Source organism: Tachypleus tridentatus, chromosome 9, assembly GCF_004210375.1.
Source record: "Tachypleus tridentatus isolate NWPU-2018 chromosome 9, ASM421037v1, whole genome shotgun sequence".
Taxonomy (NCBI): Eukaryota; Metazoa; Arthropoda; class Merostomata; order Xiphosura; family Limulidae; genus Tachypleus; species Tachypleus tridentatus.
In genome coordinates, this window is record NC_134833.1 from 77,880,556 (window position 1) to 77,900,679 (window position 20,124).

The 20,124-nt window shown below is 32.4% G+C and overlaps 1 protein-coding gene across 1 annotated transcript in view; it reads right to left on the reverse strand.

The window, feature by feature from the left end:
• Nucleotides 1-20,124, reverse strand: part of LOC143225549 (uncharacterized) — a 127,792-nt gene that overhangs the window by 61,032 nt on the left and 46,636 nt on the right. The window contains exons 4-11 of the mRNA XM_076455202.1: nt 19,248-19,382; nt 17,793-17,837; nt 16,936-16,998; nt 12,377-12,499; nt 11,760-11,795; nt 10,623-10,685; nt 2,238-2,315; nt 1,654-1,773 (exon numbers count right to left, since the gene is read on the reverse strand). Coding sequence (XP_076311317.1) covers nt 1,654-1,773; nt 2,238-2,315; nt 10,623-10,685; nt 11,760-11,795; nt 12,377-12,499; nt 16,936-16,998; nt 17,793-17,837; nt 19,248-19,382 — 663 coding nt within the window. The remainder of the gene's footprint in view (nt 1-1,653; nt 1,774-2,237; nt 2,316-10,622; nt 10,686-11,759; nt 11,796-12,376; nt 12,500-16,935; nt 16,999-17,792; nt 17,838-19,247; nt 19,383-20,124) is intronic.

A 20,124-nucleotide genomic window follows, 5' to 3' on the forward strand; every position in this document is an offset into this window, starting at 1 on the left:
TAGGATGATGTTGGAAAAAAGTTGCAATAAGAATAACGAAAGTGAAAGGCTAAAATCAATAAAATGTTCGAAAAAGATAAAGATAGAGCAATGTAAGAAACCTAAGAAAAATTAGAGTTAATATGATGTGTGAAAGGTTACATTCAGCAGAATATTGTGTATAATCAGCATAGTTAGGATATTTTGTTGGAAGAGTTACAAATTGGAGACCATTTGTAACACTGTTATAGCTAAGATATGGAATGTACATAGAACTATAGTTATAAGAATTTTTTTATTACAGCTAAGAACTAGAGTAAATATGTTTTTAATACAAAATCACAGTTAGGATGCTGTATATAAAGTTATAGTTGACAATAGTTTGTGGAAAGAAATATAGTTAGGATATTATATGCAAGTTGCAAGACGCAGTTCACAGTATCAGAGTTATAGCTGAGATATTGTGTGTGACATCTTAGAGTTAGGAGGGTTTTACTTTTGGAAAACTAAAAGTTTGGACATTGTGTGAAACCTACAGTTATCAACAGTCTATATTAGACAGTTACAGCTGGGATAGTGTGTGTGAAGGGTAAAAGTTAGAAGGGTTTTGTATGTGAAAAGCTATAATTAGGGCAATGTGTGAAAGCCACATTTAGTAAGTGAACAGTTGTATTAGATAGTAACAGCTAGGACACTGAATACAAAGGGCTACTGTTAGGAGTGTTTTGTGTGTGAAAAGCTAATGCTAGAGCAATGCATGAAATGATGTACAGTTAGCAAAAGACATTTTCCATTCAGTTACAACTGGGATATCTGAAGGATTTCAGTTATAAAAGGTTTTGTTAGTAGAAAGCTAAAGTTAGAACAATGTGTGAAGTGTACAGTTAACAAGAGACTGTATCAGACAGCTACAGCTTGTATACTATGTATGAAGTGTTATAGCTGGGATATCTCTCTCACACACACACACACACACACACACACATATACATATATTACAGTGAGAATACTGTTAGTAAAAAGCTACAATTACATGTAAGATGCTAGGGTTAAAAATATTAAGTTAGGATAATGTGAAAGACTTAGATAAAATATATCTAAAGTCAGAAAACTGCATGAGAAGTATTTATCAAACTAATGTTCACTAAGTACAATCTCATTTTAATGTTCCATAACACTTAGTAAAACTACAAGTCAGATTATGTAACACCTCATAAAAATCATTCCCATTACTTAATTATTTTTTAAAAAGTACTTCCTTTTAATAAAATATTAGAAGACTTTAATTGAAATACAAAATATGCATGTACAATAAAATTCTCATTTGTTTCTCAAAAGGTTCAACTAAGATTTTAACTGTCTTGACAGATAAATCCAAGTTGTTTAAATGTCAAAATTGTTATAACATCAACTATTTTGATCACTTTTTATCTTTGGAATTTATTGATAATTACTTCAGGTATGTTCTATAAAAAGTGATTTTAGCATATGAAATGTTAATTGTAATGAGAGTAGTTTGAAGGAAATGAATAATGATTTATGAATAAGTTACTTATGAAGTTACAAGTACACACTTAGAAGAATAATACAAAATTTTACAAGAAAAAAGTTGTATTAAAATTTTACCAACATTATTTTATACATTGATAAGTTACATCTTAAAATGTATTTTACCCTCATTCCTTGTTCTCCTGGTAATCCTGAGGGCCCAGTACTTGTAAAATTCTTTCTTTCTAAGTATGAATCATCACAATCACCAGGTGATCCTACTGGACCAGGAAACCCTCTACTTCCCTATAAAATTCTTAAAAATGAAGCACTTTTCACTTGAATAATAATTAAAATATTTTGGAATTAAAAGGTAAACAGGTTATTTTTTGGAATAAACAAAATTTACCAAAGTAGAAGTTTTTATTTTCAGAATTGTTAGTGATTTATTGCTGAAATTTGTCTCAAAAAGAATGTTTGCAAAGTGAGATCAATAATGAATAAGTAATTTATTTTGAATACTGTTTTTAAGATAATAAAATACTAATCTATCTATCTATATCATTGACCATAAACTAGATATTAATCATATCACATAATAATCAATGCAATACAGTATTTTATCTGTTTGTAAATTACATTTTTCACATTTAAAATAATGTGTAATTAAACAAGTAAAGTATAAATATGAAAAATATCATGAAGAGTTTCAAAGGCATTTGGAAAAATGGAAAGCATTACAACTTAATCTAACAGTGAACTGTACTCACTTGTTTTCCTTTCATTCCTTGAAAACCTACACCCATATTTCCTTTAATTCCAGTTGGACCTATATCACCTTTACGTCCCTGAAGAAGAACAAAACTTAGATCAATAATTAAGACACATTATATTTACCAATAAAAAATTGCTAGAGGTCATGTTTCATTTGGTTTATACTGGGAGGTTGAGCCATCCAAGCAATATGCAGTTGCTAATAGTTCCTTACTTTAGAAAGGATGTATAAGTACTGAAGAGGGTCCAGAGGATGACATCTGAGATGAAAATATTGTCATACAAAGACAGGTTAAGATCACTGTGTTAGGTATACATGATTATTTCATTTAGGTTTAATATGACACTTATGATTTGGTTGGCATTTTATGCTGCAAAGAAACTAGACTATCTGTGCCAAACAACCAGCAAAAAATTTAAAATAAAGTAAAACTATTAAAACTCATAAAAAGGAATCATGTTAAAACAAAACAAAGCCCAATTTTTGAGTTAAAAAAATAAATAGCATTAAAAAGGCCAATGGCCCTTAAAAACTAAATATTTGTAAATGGACAGCAGCATCATCATTGCAAATGACACTGTCCAGCATCAAGGGTAAACCTGTGAACAATACATGTCAAAATTGGTGTCAGAGCCTTAGCTATGGCACAACAATAGATGTGGGCTGTTGTGACCTGAGTGTCATATAGACCACACATTGATGCATCACCTCCAGATAAAAGAAAATGATGAGTTAAAAAACTGTTGGAAATGTGTAGTCTAGTTAGGACAACTTCCTCTTTCTGATATCATTATGGAAACAGGATGACCAAAGTCCAAGAGAGGGTTTTATCTGGAAAAGCTTGTTATCATGTTGATCATTCCAAGTTAACTGCAAACTGGCACAGAGCCTAGCCATGAATACGGAACCATAGTTCATGTATGAAACAGGTACGGCAGTGACAGCGCCAAAGCAGGCAGACTTAGCTGTGGTATCAGTGACCTCATTTCCATGAATTCGAACATGGCTTGGAATCCAGAACAACTGAATAGAAGTAGATGTTTAAGAAAAATGGGCTAATTGGCAAGAATGGGTTGAAAACTAATGTGAAGTGATTCCAGGGCCAGTAGAGAGCTAAGCAAATTGGCATAAACAGTACAATTTGAGTACTGGTTAGCTTCTACATGATCCAGGACAAGAGAAATGGTATACAATTCAGCAGTGAACACAAAAACTGGAAAGTGGATTCTGTGTGCAACCACCAAATCACAACAAACATGGAAGAATCAGTGATGTTGAGAAAACCTACTTGTAGATAAAAATATACATGTAGAAACGGCTTGTTTGGGTTGAGAAAATTTTTTATGTAAAGGAGCAAACAATGTTTCGACCTTCTTTGGTTATCGTCAGGTTCACAAAGAAAGTAAGAGGTAACTGACCGGAAGCTGACCAAATGTTTGAAAGGGGTTGTATAACTGAGTGTTGGGATGTAGAGGGTGTGCTTAGATGTTTGAATTATATATTTACTGGGTTACTGTCAACCCTCCATGAAAAGTTAGAGAAAAGTGAAGGGGAGCAGACTGAGAGATCAATAGCAGTAAAAGACTGACTAGGTGCATGAAAATAAGTGTAACTATTAACACTGGGGAGAGATGGGTTGTGATCTGAGAATGTATGCTCTACAGAGCGATTGCTTTCATCAATATCAGCACCTCCCCATAGGTTTTATGTCCATTAACGTCCCCCAGGATTAAAAAGGGAGATGGCAACTTTTCAACCAGGGTATCAAGGTCTGATTGAAGACAGGTAGAGAAAAGAAGCAATGATGTTTTGAACCAAGGAAATACGGATGGCTACGGCTTCTAAAAGTGTGCCAATTGGAAAAAACAGGGCAGGCACATGCTGATCAACCAGCAGTGCCGCCCCATTATGCACTCATCAATCACACAACCTATGATTTCTGTACAAAGAAAACTGCCAAAGGGTGATTGTATTGGCAGGTTTCAGAAATGTTTCCTGTAAGAAAGGACACACAGGATGATAGGAATCAATCAGCACCTTGATATCATCTAAATTAGAATGGAACCCTCAACTGTTCTACTGTATCAATGTGGCCATTTTTATTTATGAGGAGGAGAACTGGATGGAGACCGCTTCTGTTTTTGACCACATTTCTTCTTGTTATTGAAAGGAGAGGTCTATTGAACTACATGGATCCTGCCCTGAATTGAGTCAGTAGGTCTTCGTCATTAGAAAAAGATTCCAGTGACTGAGGACGTGAACAAATAATCATTGTGCATCTCAGGGCCAGAGAAGAAGATGGAAGCAAGGAAATGCCTGAACCTAGAACCAAAGGATGTGGATTCATAAACCTGCTGGAAGGAATAGCAGGGACAGATATGGGTGTTGATGTTTACACATTAACCTTCTCAACTATGGAGGACAAAAGACTTTTCATGTCCTTTGGAAATGATTCTTTCAGAGGCATGGAGAGATCTGTCTGAACTCTCATTGTAGTTGTGGATGGAGTGGTGGACAGTAACTTTCAAGTGTTCGGTTAAGAAATGTTATGGACCATTTTCAAATGCTGTACATGAACTAAAGTAAGATGAGTCAGAGCCATTACAATTAATACAATGAGAATCTATTTCACACTTGTAGGTATCATGGTCCTTGCTGCCACAATGAGCACACGTCAAATAACCATGACATGATGTCTTTGAGTGACTTAACCACTAACATTGAAAACATCTGACAGGATTCAGAATATATGGCCGTACTTTGCAATTAAAATAACCTGCTTTGATGGTGGCTGGTGGATGCAGTGATGTAAATGTTAAAATGAGGACATTGGTCAGCATCATAATTCCATCTTTGTGAGTGGAGATACACCTCACTGCAGAAACTCCTTGGGTGGAGAAACCAGTGAGAATCTCCGACTCTGGGATGTTCTTCAAATCCCTCTCACCAGTAACTCCTCGTGATGAATTGAAAGTGACATGGGAGTAACTTAGATGAGTATACCCCTCAATGACCTTTGAATGCAAGAGGAGTTCACTGTGTTTAGAAGTGGATGTTTCCACCATGATGTCACCAGAACATAGCTTTTGGACTGACTTAGGAGAGCCAGCATGCCCATCTAGTATCTTCTGAATAAAAAAGGGAAATATTTGCCTTAAAGATTTGTCTGAAAGAGAATGTAGTATCAGAAAACGAGGGCCAGGTGTTGAAGATTGCTGCTAAGAATCTTAAAGACATGGTTGTTTACCTACCGTCTATTATTCACTATTTTATTTTTATTTGGGGGATCCATAACAAAGAAAGAATATTTTGGTGCTCACTGACCCCACCCACCATGGAGCCCTATGAGGAGACACACTATGATATCAAACAAGGACAGTGCAGCAATGCCAGGGTTTCATGAGCTCTATACCCAAACACCAGCATCAAACAATGTCCACAACACCTGTCGAGAACATCCAACACTGGTACTTGGCTGACCCTAGCCCAAGTAGACCAGCCAACTTGCCATGGGGTGCAACCCCAAAGCTGCTCGTCTACAGGAATTCAAGGCCAAAGTGGTGTGTTAGGGTTGGACCCTCAACAACCAGGATTCTCTCCTCCCCTTCATGGGTCGCCACTCATGGCAAACATGTGGGTAGATGTTTAGATCCCAGAGGAGGTAAACTGAAAGAACAGAACCTTCTAGGGGAGGTCCACACCAAGGGAACTTATGATTAGTATAATTATAAAGTGCATGCATTAAATCTAGCATCTTTATAAGTGATAATTTATCACAGATTTGTTTATGTAGCTGTGTACAAATAATATGTTATGTAGTTCACTAGTCAGTGATTATTATATTGTTGTATCATGTTACTAGAGCCTTCTAGGTTTTTCTCATTGTTTCACTGAGTAATATTACATCATAATGTAATGTAGTTTGTAGAAAGTTGTAGGCCTCAGTCAGGCAATGTACATATTGGCAACTAAGTTAGCGCAATTAAGTAATTTAGTGATGAAAGTGAAAAAAGTGAAGTTAGACTGTGTGATTGTAAGTTTAGCCATAAAGTTTGTATAGTGGCAACTTTTAAAGTGTAATAATTGCAGACTGTATTGTAATAACAAAAAAAAGAATAATTCATCTTATCAATTGGGTTCTAAAGTAATTAAATCTGCCTGTGTGAACTTTTAATGCAAAAGAGAATTATTTAAAACTCTGATTGCAACTGTAGTAACTCACAGGTAGTGTAAGTGAACGTTTCACTGATTGTATTAAGGTAATCTAGTGGAAAAAAAGAATTCATCTTGTCAAAGATTGAACAAACTTGTGTGAACATTGATAAAAGAGGAGACAATTATTTAACCTCTAGACACAATGGTAGCAACCAACAGTTCTAGTGTTGATTTTAAAGTGAATATCACAGTCTTGTATTGTAATAACAGAGAATTTGAGAATAATATTTCTTGCCAAAGTGTGTTCTGAAGTAATTGAGCACACCTGTGGACTTTGAAAAAGAGACAATTATTTAAAGCTCTAAATGCAACTAACAGCTCCATAACTTTTTTGTAGATATGTTTCACTTGTTTTGAATATATTATTTTAAAACAAGTGCATTGTGTGCTGTCTGTTTATTGTTGAAATGTATTGCTAACAAGTAAGTAATTTGGCACTGTAAAACCTGATACACTGAAACTGTTTTGTGTTGGAAACAAGAAGAATTACAAGATATTTGATTGATTGTGTCAATGCATTATCTTTCGTTCTTACTTAATGATGATAATTTTAAAACTAGGAAATGCAAATACACATTTTGGCAAGGTAGGATTTAATTTCAGCTATGGTAACCTTATTTTTATGAGTGAGTAGTTAGTTTTTGGAAGGGATTACCTTATGATAGGGTGAAAGCATTAAATTTAAGGAATTTAACAGCAAACTTAAATTTTACGTTATGTTATATGAAGAATAGTCTTCTTTGAAGGAACTCCTCCAAATTGCCTGGGTGGTATGAGTGAGCATTGTCCTTCACAAAAGTTATTCACTAATGGCACCATTACATGTGTTCATGTAATAATTATCCAGGATCTAAACTTGATACTTTACAACTGTTAGACAGCTATCCTCAAGAACATGGAGGTTAAATCTTCACACAGAAGCTAATGCTTCCCCTGACCATGGGAAACAGATCCATCATAATAATGGCTGTGTTCAGCTAAGTTGTTTTTGTTATAGCATTCTATAAACCATCTCCTCTTTTTGATATGATGATATTAGAAGTTATGACAAAATTTTTGATTGTCCATAAAGAGCAATGGTAACAAACCTTGGAATATCCAGAAAAAGTGGAACATAATAGAAGTTACATATGACTAAAAGCAAGTCTTCTGGAGCCTGTAGTATGCAAGTGTACTATATGTTTTCTATCTTCTTTTGCTGTGAAAAATATCAGCAAAACTGTGTAGTAAGAACTCATTGAACTGGATTTTTTTAAAAATTATGCATGTGTGTGTGTGTTCTCCTTATATCTCAAGGATTCTGCATTATTTTCAAGCATGAGAAAAAATAATTTGGTACTCAACTAAGGCAGCAACAACATAACTCCAAACCCATCAATTTTGTAGCATATCTAGACCATATGTCAATTCTTTTTAACACATGCTTGGGTTATAATGGTGCAAAATGAAAGTGCTGGAAAACGAAGATTAGAATCAATGCAAAAATAAATTATGTGGCATAGAGCTACTACTTTTAATGAGTGATAATACACAAAAGATAGCTTGGAATGAAAACAATTGACTTATCTTCTTAAATGTAAAATCTATTGTTTCCCATACCCTAACAAGTTTATTTAGATAAAAATTATAAGTATTTCTTAGCATTGAGAAACATTGGTTCTTAACAGATTTTGGACAGTATATACACTGCAGGCCAAAATCTTAAGGCCAACGAAATATGCATTTCGCATTGTTAGACTCAGCTATTTATTTGAGTAGAGCTTCAAAAGATGAAAATAAGCAAAGGGAAAATAAAAATAAACTTTTTTAGCATTTAATAGGAAAAATGTGAACACTATGAAATTAGCCTAAATAATAACTAGTCAAACGTTTAAGACCATACTGAAATGAAGCATTAATTGGTAAACACGTAACAAAATTTAGTCATATGCATTAAAGCATTAGCATTGTCGACATCTCCCATTGACATCTCCTGTGTTACATTGGGTAAAAACATGGCAAAGGCTTAAAAAGTTGACAGAGCTTGAACACGGCAGAATTGTCAAGCTGCAAAAGCAAGGTCTCTCTCAACATGCCATTGCTGGTGAGATTAGATGCAGTAAAACTGCTGTTGCAAATTTCTTAAAAGACCCTGAGGGATACGGAATGAGAATTTCAAATGGTCGGCCCAACAAAATTTTGCCGGCATTGAGCAGGAGGAATCGACGGGTTGTCCAGCAAGACACCAGTTGATCATCAAATCAGATGAAGGCCCTTACGAATGCAGAATGCAGCTCAAGAACAATAAGACAGCATCTACAAGAGAAGGGCTTTAAAAACCATAAACATTTTCAAAGGCCACGCCTCCTTCCACACCATAAAACAGCTTGGTTAAACTTGGCTGAGAAGTACAAAACATGTGATGTAGAAAAGTGGAAGAAGGTTTTGTTCTCTGATGAGAAACAATTTAACCTGGATGGTCCAGATGGCTTCCAACGTTACTGGCACGATAAGGATATCCCACTAGAGACATTTTCTACACGACACAGTGGAGGAGGTTCCATCATGATCTGGGGTGCTTTCTCCTTCCATGAAACAATGGAGCTTCAGGTTATACAGAGGCATCAAACAACAGCTGGCTACATTGGCATGTTGGAGAGAGCATCCTTATTGACCAAAGGCCCTCACTTATGTGGAAATAACTGGATCTTTCAGCAGGACAATGCTACAATCCACAATGCCCGCAGGACAAATGACTTTTGCATGGAAAATAGTGTGATTCTTTTGGACCAACAAGCATGTTCACCCAAATTGAACCGCATTGAAAATGTTTGGAGGTGGATGGCAAGGGAAGTCTATAGAAATGGACGTCAATTTCAAACAGTGCATGATCTTCGTGAAGCCATTTTCACCACTTGGAATAACATTCCAGCCAGCCTTATGCAAACGCTTATATCGACTATGCCAAAGCGAATGTTTGATTGTTTGTTTGTTTTTGAATTTCGCACAAAGCTACTTGAGAGCAATCTGTGCTAGCCGTTCCTAATTTAGCAGTGTAAGACTAGAGGGAAGGCAGCTAGTCATCACCACCCACCGCCAACTCTACGGCTATTCTTTTACCAACGAATAGTGGGATTGACCATCACATTATAACGCCCCCACGGCTGGAAGGGCGAGCATGTTTGGCGCGACGGGGATGCAAACCCGCGACCCTCAGATTACAAGTCGCACGCCTTAACACACTTGGCCATGCCGGGTCCCACGAATGTTTGAAGTTATTCACAATGACGGCCACGTAACTCACTGCCGAGTCCTCTTGTTGGGTATTTCCTGCCCTGTTTAGGACTTATATTCCGGTATGATCTTAAACTTTTGGCCAGCTAATTTCATAGTGTTCACATTCTCCCTATTAAATGCTAAAAACGTTTTTTTTTTTTTTTCCTTTTCTCATTTTCATCTTTTGAAGCTCTACTCAAATAAGAGGTTGAGTCTAACAACACAAAATGCATATTTTTTTTCTTTATGTTCATTGGCCAGCAGTTTATCTATTTTTGTAACTTTAGTTTCCTTGAAATGATTTTATATTAAAAGTATGACTGTTATTTTGATACATACAATGAAAAATGATATTGAATCTTATCAGGTAAAATTGGGTAGTTTTATTGAAATTTACTTAGAGTAATGCTCTTTTTAATCACAGAAAAAGAACAACTTTTCCAACAGTTTGCAAGCATTGGGTAATATTGACTTGACTTGCAGAAAGTTAAAAATAACTGTGGAAAAAGTTCTCTGAAATTAAACAACTAATTATGTAATTCATCACTTACTAAACTCAATTAATAAAGTAAGAAACAAAAGATTGAAAAAGTTCTAATCATCAAAAGGTATTTATAACATTAATAAAAAAGTTTTAACAATGAAAGAAAAATACAACATTTGATAATCTGAGCTTATAATGAAAAACACTGTTTATCCATGTACAGATGTCTCAAAATCAAATTTTTTCCAAAATATTATCCTGTAAAGTATTACATTTGTAATGATTATGGACCAAATAGAAGCAATTTGCCCTAGCCAGGATATGAAGTCATCATCCCTGGTTCACATTATTACAATGAGAACAATGATTTTACTAAATGAATGATTACGGAACAAGTCTGAGACAGATAATCCTTCACACATTTACCTTTAATCCTGGAGACCCTGCATCACCTGGGAATCCTGGTGTACCATCATACCCTGGAGGTCCCTACAAAACAAATGATTTTTACATATCTTTTATAGTTTTTAACTTTAACAGATTCATGAAAAGCTGAAGAATTTTTAGTTTTTGAATACTAGTGTTTGACAATCTAAAATATCAATCTATTCTTCTATGAAACTGTACAGTCAGTACTTTTATTAGTAATATAATATTGTACTATATTCTAAATAGCTGATGAAACCTCAATACATTCATCATTTGTCCTGCTCATTATCTAAAACATTTCATATGGAGAGTGTAAAACTAGTACCATAAATTCCAAAATTACAGCACAGCAGGTTCTCCATGGCTGGTATACTCACAAGAGAAAACTTATTGATATTAATCTCCACAATTATGGCTTGGAAAAATGAACTAATAATGGAAAATTTGTCCAAATATTATTATGCTTTTAGATATACAAAATAAGTCTTAATTCACAAACTTAATTTTTTTCTTTCCTTTACTTATGATCATATGATTCATAATTCATTGTTGCAGTTACACAATCAAGAGACATTTATTTTACAGATATAATTTCAACAAAGTACTCTCTCAATGAATATTATAATTTTTTTAATATACCTGAATTTTTGTTTCTATAGTTATTACAGTTTTTTTTTTTTTTTTTTTTGATAATGGGTTGTTCCCAAACTTAAATGAGCATACAAAAGATATAGTGATTGGAAGAGGGTAATTGTTAGCGAGTGCTTTTCACAAATGATGAAAAAATGTTGTTTGCTTTCCATAAATAACATCCAAAGGTTTATCCAACAGCAACTTCAGCAGGTTTTGTGAACTTAAATGCTTTTTTTCCTATTTTTTACTATCCTATTCATAGTAACTATAACGTTAATATCTTTTTTTTTAAAAAAACAACTTTAAATTTCATGAGTAAGGGTTACACAGATATTCATTTTATATGGTTGTGAAAAATGACAAAAATTTTGAATGACCACTAAGATTTACTGTACACATTTTACTGATAACCCTGAATTTTTTTATTTTATTTAATCTGGAAACGTAAGTAATAGTTTGTTTATTTACCATGCCTTACAAATTATACTAAAAATAGTTTACCAGAGATCCCATTGTCCCATCTCTACCAGGTTCACCCTTGAAAATAGGAAGACAAAAATTAGTTCTAAAAACATAATATTATTTTTTAAGTGCCACTATTGTAAATTTACATGCAAGTCATAGCATGTACATTTTAATAATTTTTAATTTTAAACTTGACATTTCATATAAAAAAATCAGAGAGAAACTTATTATGAAGAGATATTAGGCTTAGGAAGTTAAGTCTCTCTGATTATCTAATCATAAAGTAAACAAGTACTAAAATAAGGTAAAAAACAACAACAACAAAATATCCAAATTGAACTTAGAATACAAACCCCTCTCCAAAAAAATAATGTTTTGCTTTTAATATTTTGTTCATGCTATGCATTAAATAATTAAGATTTACATATTTCTATTAGGTTTTTTTCTATAGTATTTAAATTTTGTCCTTTTATTTTCTTCAACAAAATATAAGCAGGATTATGCTTGCACAATAACTTTAGAAACATGTACAATATTACTTTTATGAGGTCATAAGCTTTGTGGAATGTCTGAGAATTGATTATCCTCACATCAGTTCCCAAGTTTTCTGTAGATAGATAAACATATTCACTTTACACAAGAACAATTTTTACCTTCTGTCCTTTCAGCCCAGGTGGCCCAATGGCAGGCTCACCTTTCAGTCCTTTAGGTCCAGGTTCTCCAGGAATACCTCTGGATCCAGGTTCTCTTGATGCTCCTGGTAGACCTGGTATACCCTAGATGCATATGCATAAAGGAAATAAACCTGATAACCAATTACAGTAAAAAATATATATATGTATATATACAGTAACTCATTATGTTAACCATACAATTGAATTTAATACAGAGTGTTACCATAAAGGGAGGGCATTGAAAAACTACCTCTCATACTTTTATAGATTCCTGAAAGTTATTTAACAATAATATTATAGTTATTTGGGTTAAATAACACAATAATAACTAATTTCTGTAAATAAAAGTAAGGTGGTCAAAATAGAATTTGTACATGTAACGATATTTTAGGCTTACATATACTTCAACTCACTGGTAAATCATAAAACAGGATAAATGCATTGCTTTATTAAATAAACACAATCTAAAAACTAGTTTATTGTCTCTTGATGTTCTAAAAGTTAACTTATTAATGAGTGGGTTTTATTTGGGAACTTGGGGGCTGTCATGCACTTTTTACAAAAGCTAGTAATGAAGATGTGTAATTTTTATGTAGAGATTGTTGGTTGGAGGACAAGTTGGAGGCTATCCTAATTTAAGTAGAGGCAATAGATAAAGATAAGTATAGACTCTGAGAAACAGCATCAGGATTTCAGAAGAAGTTCAAGCTTTTACATGTAAGGGAAAGATCAGCTAGCACTGACTTTCAGGAAGTTAGAAAGGGTACTACTGATGTAAAAAAGTAGTAAATTTAGTTACAATGACTATATCCTGTTGAGCATTATAATATAAGCAACTAATAAAGGAAAGGAAAACAAAAGAGAAGATGTGGATAATAAGGAGGTTATGCTTATAGGTGATTCCTTGACAAGATATGTGGATAGAATAGTCTGCAGAGTAAACAGAGAGGAAGGAATCAGGTTTTGCTACCAGGAGCACAGGGGAAAGATATAACTGACAGAGCCAGAGATATAATAAAGAGGGCTAGCAGAGATGCAATTTTTTTGTGCATACAGTGGTTAATGATGTAGGGAATGGTAGCTTAGAGGAGTTAATTAATAAGCACAAGGGGCAGATACAGGCCATACTTTAAATTTGTCAGGGATATTGCCCAGAATTATTTATGAGGATGAAGTTATAAGCAGGCCTTTATAGCTAAATGGTAGGTTTAGGTTGGTATCTAAGTATGAGCAAATTGGCTGGTTTGATGTGTGGGATTAGTTTAGTGAAATAAGGGAGCTTTTTGGAATACATGTTTTACATTTAAAATAGGATAGGGGGCTGGCTTGTTTGATAAAACTATTAACTCAATTGTAAGCAAATTTTTAGATAGGACTAGACATTGGTGAAGGCCAAGAAAAACTAAAGGCAAAAATAATAAGAGGCAGAGAAAAGTTTAGCATAGAAATTAGTATACAAGTACTCATAAGGATAAGCTTAATCATTACTGTTGTAATGATAGATGTGTAAGAAATAACATAGATGACTTCAAACCATTAGCAAAAATGGAGGATTTTGATATAATGGGGAAAAATAAAACATGGTTAAACATAGATGATATTTGAAAACAGAAGTTTGTTTCAAATACAGGGTTAGAGGCTATTTAATAGAAATAGAGCATTAAGAAGATAGGTGGAAGGAGTGGCTTTAAATGGAACATGTTTTGTTCTGTTGAAATTGAGAATATCAAAGATATATCAAGGAAACTGAATCAGTTTGTATTTATATTAGTGAAGAGAAAACATAAAAGGCTTTTAGTAGGAATTTGTTATATACCACCAAATGATACTAATGAAATTATTGAAAAACTTCAGAATGAGATTAATATTTCAGCTGTTAATTAAGTCATAATTATGAGTTATTTTCATTTCAGGCATATAGACTGGGAAATGCTAGAGTCCAACCATGAGGGAGAAAGTGTTCGGAAACTGTTCAAGATGACTTTTTCTGCCAATTAATCAAGGAACCTACTATAAACAATGCTATTTTAGAGTTATTGTTAACTTCAAATATAGATATAATTGAGAGTGTGGAAATAGGAGAACTTCTGGGTGCAAGTGATCATTGCGGTACTAGGTTCAATAGTTTATTACACATGGTGATAAGAAATGATGATAATTTTGTTACAAGTTTGAAAAAAGCAAATTTTTGGGCAGGTACTATAAAATTGAGAGTTAGCTAATGTAACTCCTCTTTTCAAAGGAGGTCAAAAAATCTATCCGAGTAACTATAGATCCATTAGTCTCATATCAACTGTGGGAAAATGTTTAGAAAATATGCTAAAAATGCTTTAAAGATAATACTGTCTTCAGTGTTGCTAGATGTGGAAAGGATGCTCCTGCTTTACAAAAAGATTTAGATAATTTACAGAGTTGGTCAAATACATGGAAAATGGGTTTAATTATAATATATGCAAAATAATGCAAGTGGGTTATCATAATTAGAATTATAAGTACAATTTGGATGGGAATAACCTTAACAGTGTTATGAAAAAAAGAATCTTGGCAGAAACGTTGATCAGCCTCTAAAGCCATCCAAGCAGTGATCTGTTGCCAGAGGTAGGGCAACTAAGATTTTAGGTTATGCCTACAGAAATACTAAATACAAGTCTTTAAAGTTTATAATTTCATTGTATAAGGCACTTGCTAGACCAGATTTGGCACATTGTATTCAGTTTTGGGCTCCTTACCTTACATAAGACATTGAGTTGTTGGAAAGTATTCAGAGAAGTTACTAAAATGGTGCCTGGGATGGAGAATATCATATGAGGACAGCCTAAAATCTCTCAAATTGTTTTTCTTAAACAAAGAAGAGTTAGGGAGAATCTGACTGAGGTGTTTAAGATTGTAAAGGGAATTGATAGTATTGATGCATTATATTTTTTTCCATATTGAACAGTGAGAATAGAAGGATTAGGGTACATAATTTTGGCATGCTAAGAGTCATCTTCAACTAAGACAATTTTATTTTCTAATAGGATGGTTGACCTTTGAAATGAGTTGCATTTGAATGTTGTAGAGACAGAAAATTTAAGTGATTTTGAGAAAAAGCTCAATAAGTATATAAATGATAAGGGCTAATTTAAAATTTTTAATTTATCATTTTTAATTATCTTCAATTTAGTTTAGAAGGTGGAACAGCCAAGATGGACCAATAGGTCACATGTTGTTCCAAAACATTATGTCGTATTAACTGAATCAACATATGGTGGCATGATGTTACGTAGTAAAATGTTACAGATGTTACGAAAATCAAAATTAAGAAATTAATGATTTGCGACATATTTTAATGATTTCTTTTTCAGAGTAACCAAAACAAATATGTACTCAACTTTTGTCATTCAAACTTACTGAATAATTGGGAAAAATTTATTTTTAAGTAAAATATTTATGGAATTCATAGAATCTTCCCTTTATTATTCTTTGTAATTTTTAATAACAAATAATTATTCCTATCAAAACCATAGTTTTAAGATGTTACAATATACTGACTCATTTAAAATGCAGAAAGTCTTATAGTTCTCAGAAGAAACCTAACACCAGCTGTCATATGTTTCCCGAGATTCAAAAATAATAATTATCATGGAACTATAAAGATTATCAAACACTTTGAGTCAGTGAACTGACATTTAGATTTTTACTCTAATTACTTATGGCACACAGGTATATAACACCAACTAGATGCTAGTTGTCTTCATAAAATTAATCTAATCTAGCATGCAACTCTTTTCAACCGAAGAAATCAAACAAACTGCGACTATATAATAAAGTATTATGGATACTTGAAAGTGTTCGTACTTGATGAAACTCCATAAACTATCTTCTAATGCCTTTACTGGTAAAACCATAGTCATGAATAAATAATGTATTTATGAAATGTACAATTGTCTTGTTTTCCTCAATTCTGTTGTGAGCTCATTGTTAATATAACTTATGTTAGAATATTCAACGTAAATGCTTCGATATATTTTTTCCAGCTAAAAAGGTTTATCAAGGTTATAGCAAGGCTATTATCTATCAGCAAATTTTTATATGCCAACAGTAGGAAATCTGCGTACACTAAAAGAGTTTAAGATTTCGATCAAAAATACTTATAATGCTTATTTGTACTACCCTGGAACACTTTATATTGGCTCGACAACAAGAGTTAGACCTTATAACATTAAAATTATAGGAATGATCCCCATAGTGAGCATGCTAGGAACAGCCAATTCTACACTTTATGCTTAATAACAAACACATAAATCAAACTAATTTGGAAAATTTATTGTTCCTTGATATAGAATAGTAAGTTTGGTAAATGTAACAATTCTTGAGACAAGCTATTAAATATGGAAAATATATTGTAGTTTATGATATATTCTGTAAAATTTGAAAAGTTAAACATTTAATGTTTCATGATACATACTACTATGTTTAGAAAATGTTTTTTTGCAAAACACTTAAAGGAGTTTTTTTTAGCATGTTAGAGGTTGCTCTTTATTGAACTTCTAACTTACATCAGTTCCATTACAACCATCTAAACCAGGTGGGCCTCTTGGACCTCGTGTCCCTGGTACACCCTGAAGAGAATATTAAAACACATGTATGTATATACTACATGTATATATACACTGATATTAAAAATGTTATAATGAAAAAAATACCTACTGACATTTTTAATGAAAAAGAAACATATGAAACTGTAATAAACACAAATATACATACATGTGTATAATAAAACACTTAAGATGTTGTTTAATTCCTTGGGGTTTGTATAATGATGTTCAATGCTTAAAAACTCAGTTTTGTAAAAACAGTAACTGTTTTATACACAGTTCTAAAAATTAGACATTACCAGTCTTAAAATTACAATAAATCACAGATAATTTACTGTACAGGGATAAAACCAGTATAAAACTCAATTAGACTGAAAAACACTCTAATACACTCTGAACATTTTGATGTAAAACACTACATCATCACCAGCATTACATTCATGAGGATGACATAGTGATATACATCAAAAAGTAGAAACTGGAAATAGTCTCATTTTTAGAATTGTGTATCAAATAACCATTGCTTTATTGCGAGTTTTTAAACTTTTTTAATATATTGTATTTTAATGTGTTATTTATGTTTTTGTTTATACATACACACAAAACATCTAAGCTCCTGCAGTCTGTTGGAATAGATCTATTTAAAAATGAGATAGTAAGCTGCTGAATAACACCAGCTGTTCAGCTGTGAAACTTGTAGTTTCATAAACTGAATTATCCTGATGAAAATACAAGTTTCACTAAGGAATAGTAAGAAATGATTAATATTAATTAGTAACACTTTATGTTTATATTTCTTGTTGTTTATTTATACTTACTGGAATTCCGCTGATCCCAGGGAAGCCAGGCATACCCATTTTTCCCTAAAATAGAATGAAAACAAACACAATACATTTATGAAGTACTCAAACTTTCAAATATTAGAAAAAATTTAATGAATAATTAAACAAGTAATCAATATATCAAATTGAAATTCTTTAAAACCCTCACCTGAAGTTTTTGTTATTTGTTTATGGTTCTGACAAACTAATAACACAACATATTTTGTATTAAGTTGTAAGTATAACTTAACTATGTAAAGCTGTAACATTTAAGTTATTTAATTTATTGTAGTAAGCTAGCATGGAAAATAATAATCCAATAAAGGGTTCAGTCTTATACAGATGTAATCATTTTCTTTGACTCGTAAATTAAACATAGCATAATGCAAATAAGATTGAAATAAATTACTTTCTGACCAATACCCTAGAATGAGTGTCAAATGCTTGTTCCAGTATACTCCTCATAAATACTCTGCTTAAACAATCTATCAAATACATAATTTTCTATTTAAATGAATGAAAACATAATACTAATTATGGCAACTGTTGTAGATAAATTTGGAGTTTTGATAGTCTTCTACTGTCATGATATGTACATTGGATTTTTATTTTGGGTGGTCTATGAATATTAATGTTTGACAAAAACTTTGCTGTAATTTTTCTACTTTCAAGATTTACTGTTCTTTTTGAGAAAAGCTTTTTTGTATTATGTGATATTTTAGGCACACAAATACAAATGACAAAACAATAAAAAGATATATAATTAATTAATGACGATGAAAACAAGTAATTCAGTAATTCAAGAATGTAATAATTTTGGTATGTCTTTTGAATCTTAATAATATATTTTATCTTTACTAAGTTCAAATACTCTATAAAACATTTAAAAAGGTATAATGACCATAATATTAATTATTATTAGTTGGATAATAAATCTTCAATTTTGGATACCACCTTACATTGATTTGTTTTTCAGAATTAAGCCAATTATATTTCAGGTAAAACATCTTACAGCGAACTAGTATTTTATTACTTTTAAAATTAAAATGACTGATAAAAAGATACAAGTGCTTGTGGGAAAAACAAGTTATTTAGAAGTATAAATAACCTCCCTTTTTGACAGTCTGTGCTTCAACATTTATGACAAGAAATATTATTCTTGAAAAGCTCACATACTGCAAAATTAGTTTGAAATACTGTTGCTTCTCTGTTATATATTACATGTAGCTATAACTTATAAAATGAATTTCTATGCTGAAAACTTTACACCACATCATTTAAAAAAATGAAAATTGGAAAAAAGAATGATGAAAAAAAAGGTTTTATTAACATTGATGAGCTGAATTATCTTATTCATGTATTTTTGGTTCTTGTGTCTTAAACACCATATGGCTAACATTTTTCAAAAATTCTGAACAACACAGACAAAAAAGGAAAAAACAAGAATCTCACCCTATCTCCCTTTGGTCCACTTCGTCCTTGTGGGCCCGATTCACCTTTCACTCCCTTTTGTCCTGGTAGCCCTTCCATGCCTGGGAAACCTTGTAAACCTGGTTCTCCTATAGGGCCAACTGGACCAGGAGATCCCTATTGATATTAAAATTACATTACCATTTACGCTGATATCTTAAAGTGATTCCCAGAAATTGTTTTTAAATAAATAGTCACATAGATTTTATATTTTGATGGATGTTTTTATTTTGCCATTTCGTTATTGGATTGTTTATTATAAACTACTTCTTACAAACTACACTGTCTACAGGTTTATTTATAGGATTAATTGCTCTCTAAGAACAAAACATTTGATAATTTAAAACTACGAGAAAAATATAAAACTTAAAAAACAAAAGCCTGTTAGTATACTAACTACAAACATATGAAAATAATTTAACTTTAAAAATAACAACAGGATCAAAATTTATATTTTAACTTGTCTAGTAACGTGGACGTAATTTTAACAACGTAAAAGAAAACACACACATACACATCCTTTCCTTACTTACTACTAATGAATTAAGATTTAAGATGGCTTAAGATAGTTGAAACGTTGTTCTCTGCTTTATTTGTAAACATGTCAATACACATACCAGCCGTCCCAAGATATATTTTTGCTTCAAGTGGGTTTCTCGCCATCACGAATTTTTAAACCACTGTTTGTATTGCTGTACCATGAAAGTTTATACATCTCCTTATAATACAAGTTATAAGACTTAAATAAACTCCACATTAGTGAGTCCTCCTATATTCTGGTATAAAAATAAACTTGTTCTCTGCGAGAATTAAAAAAAAAGAAAAAAGAATTCAGTATACATTGCTATATGTTTAATAG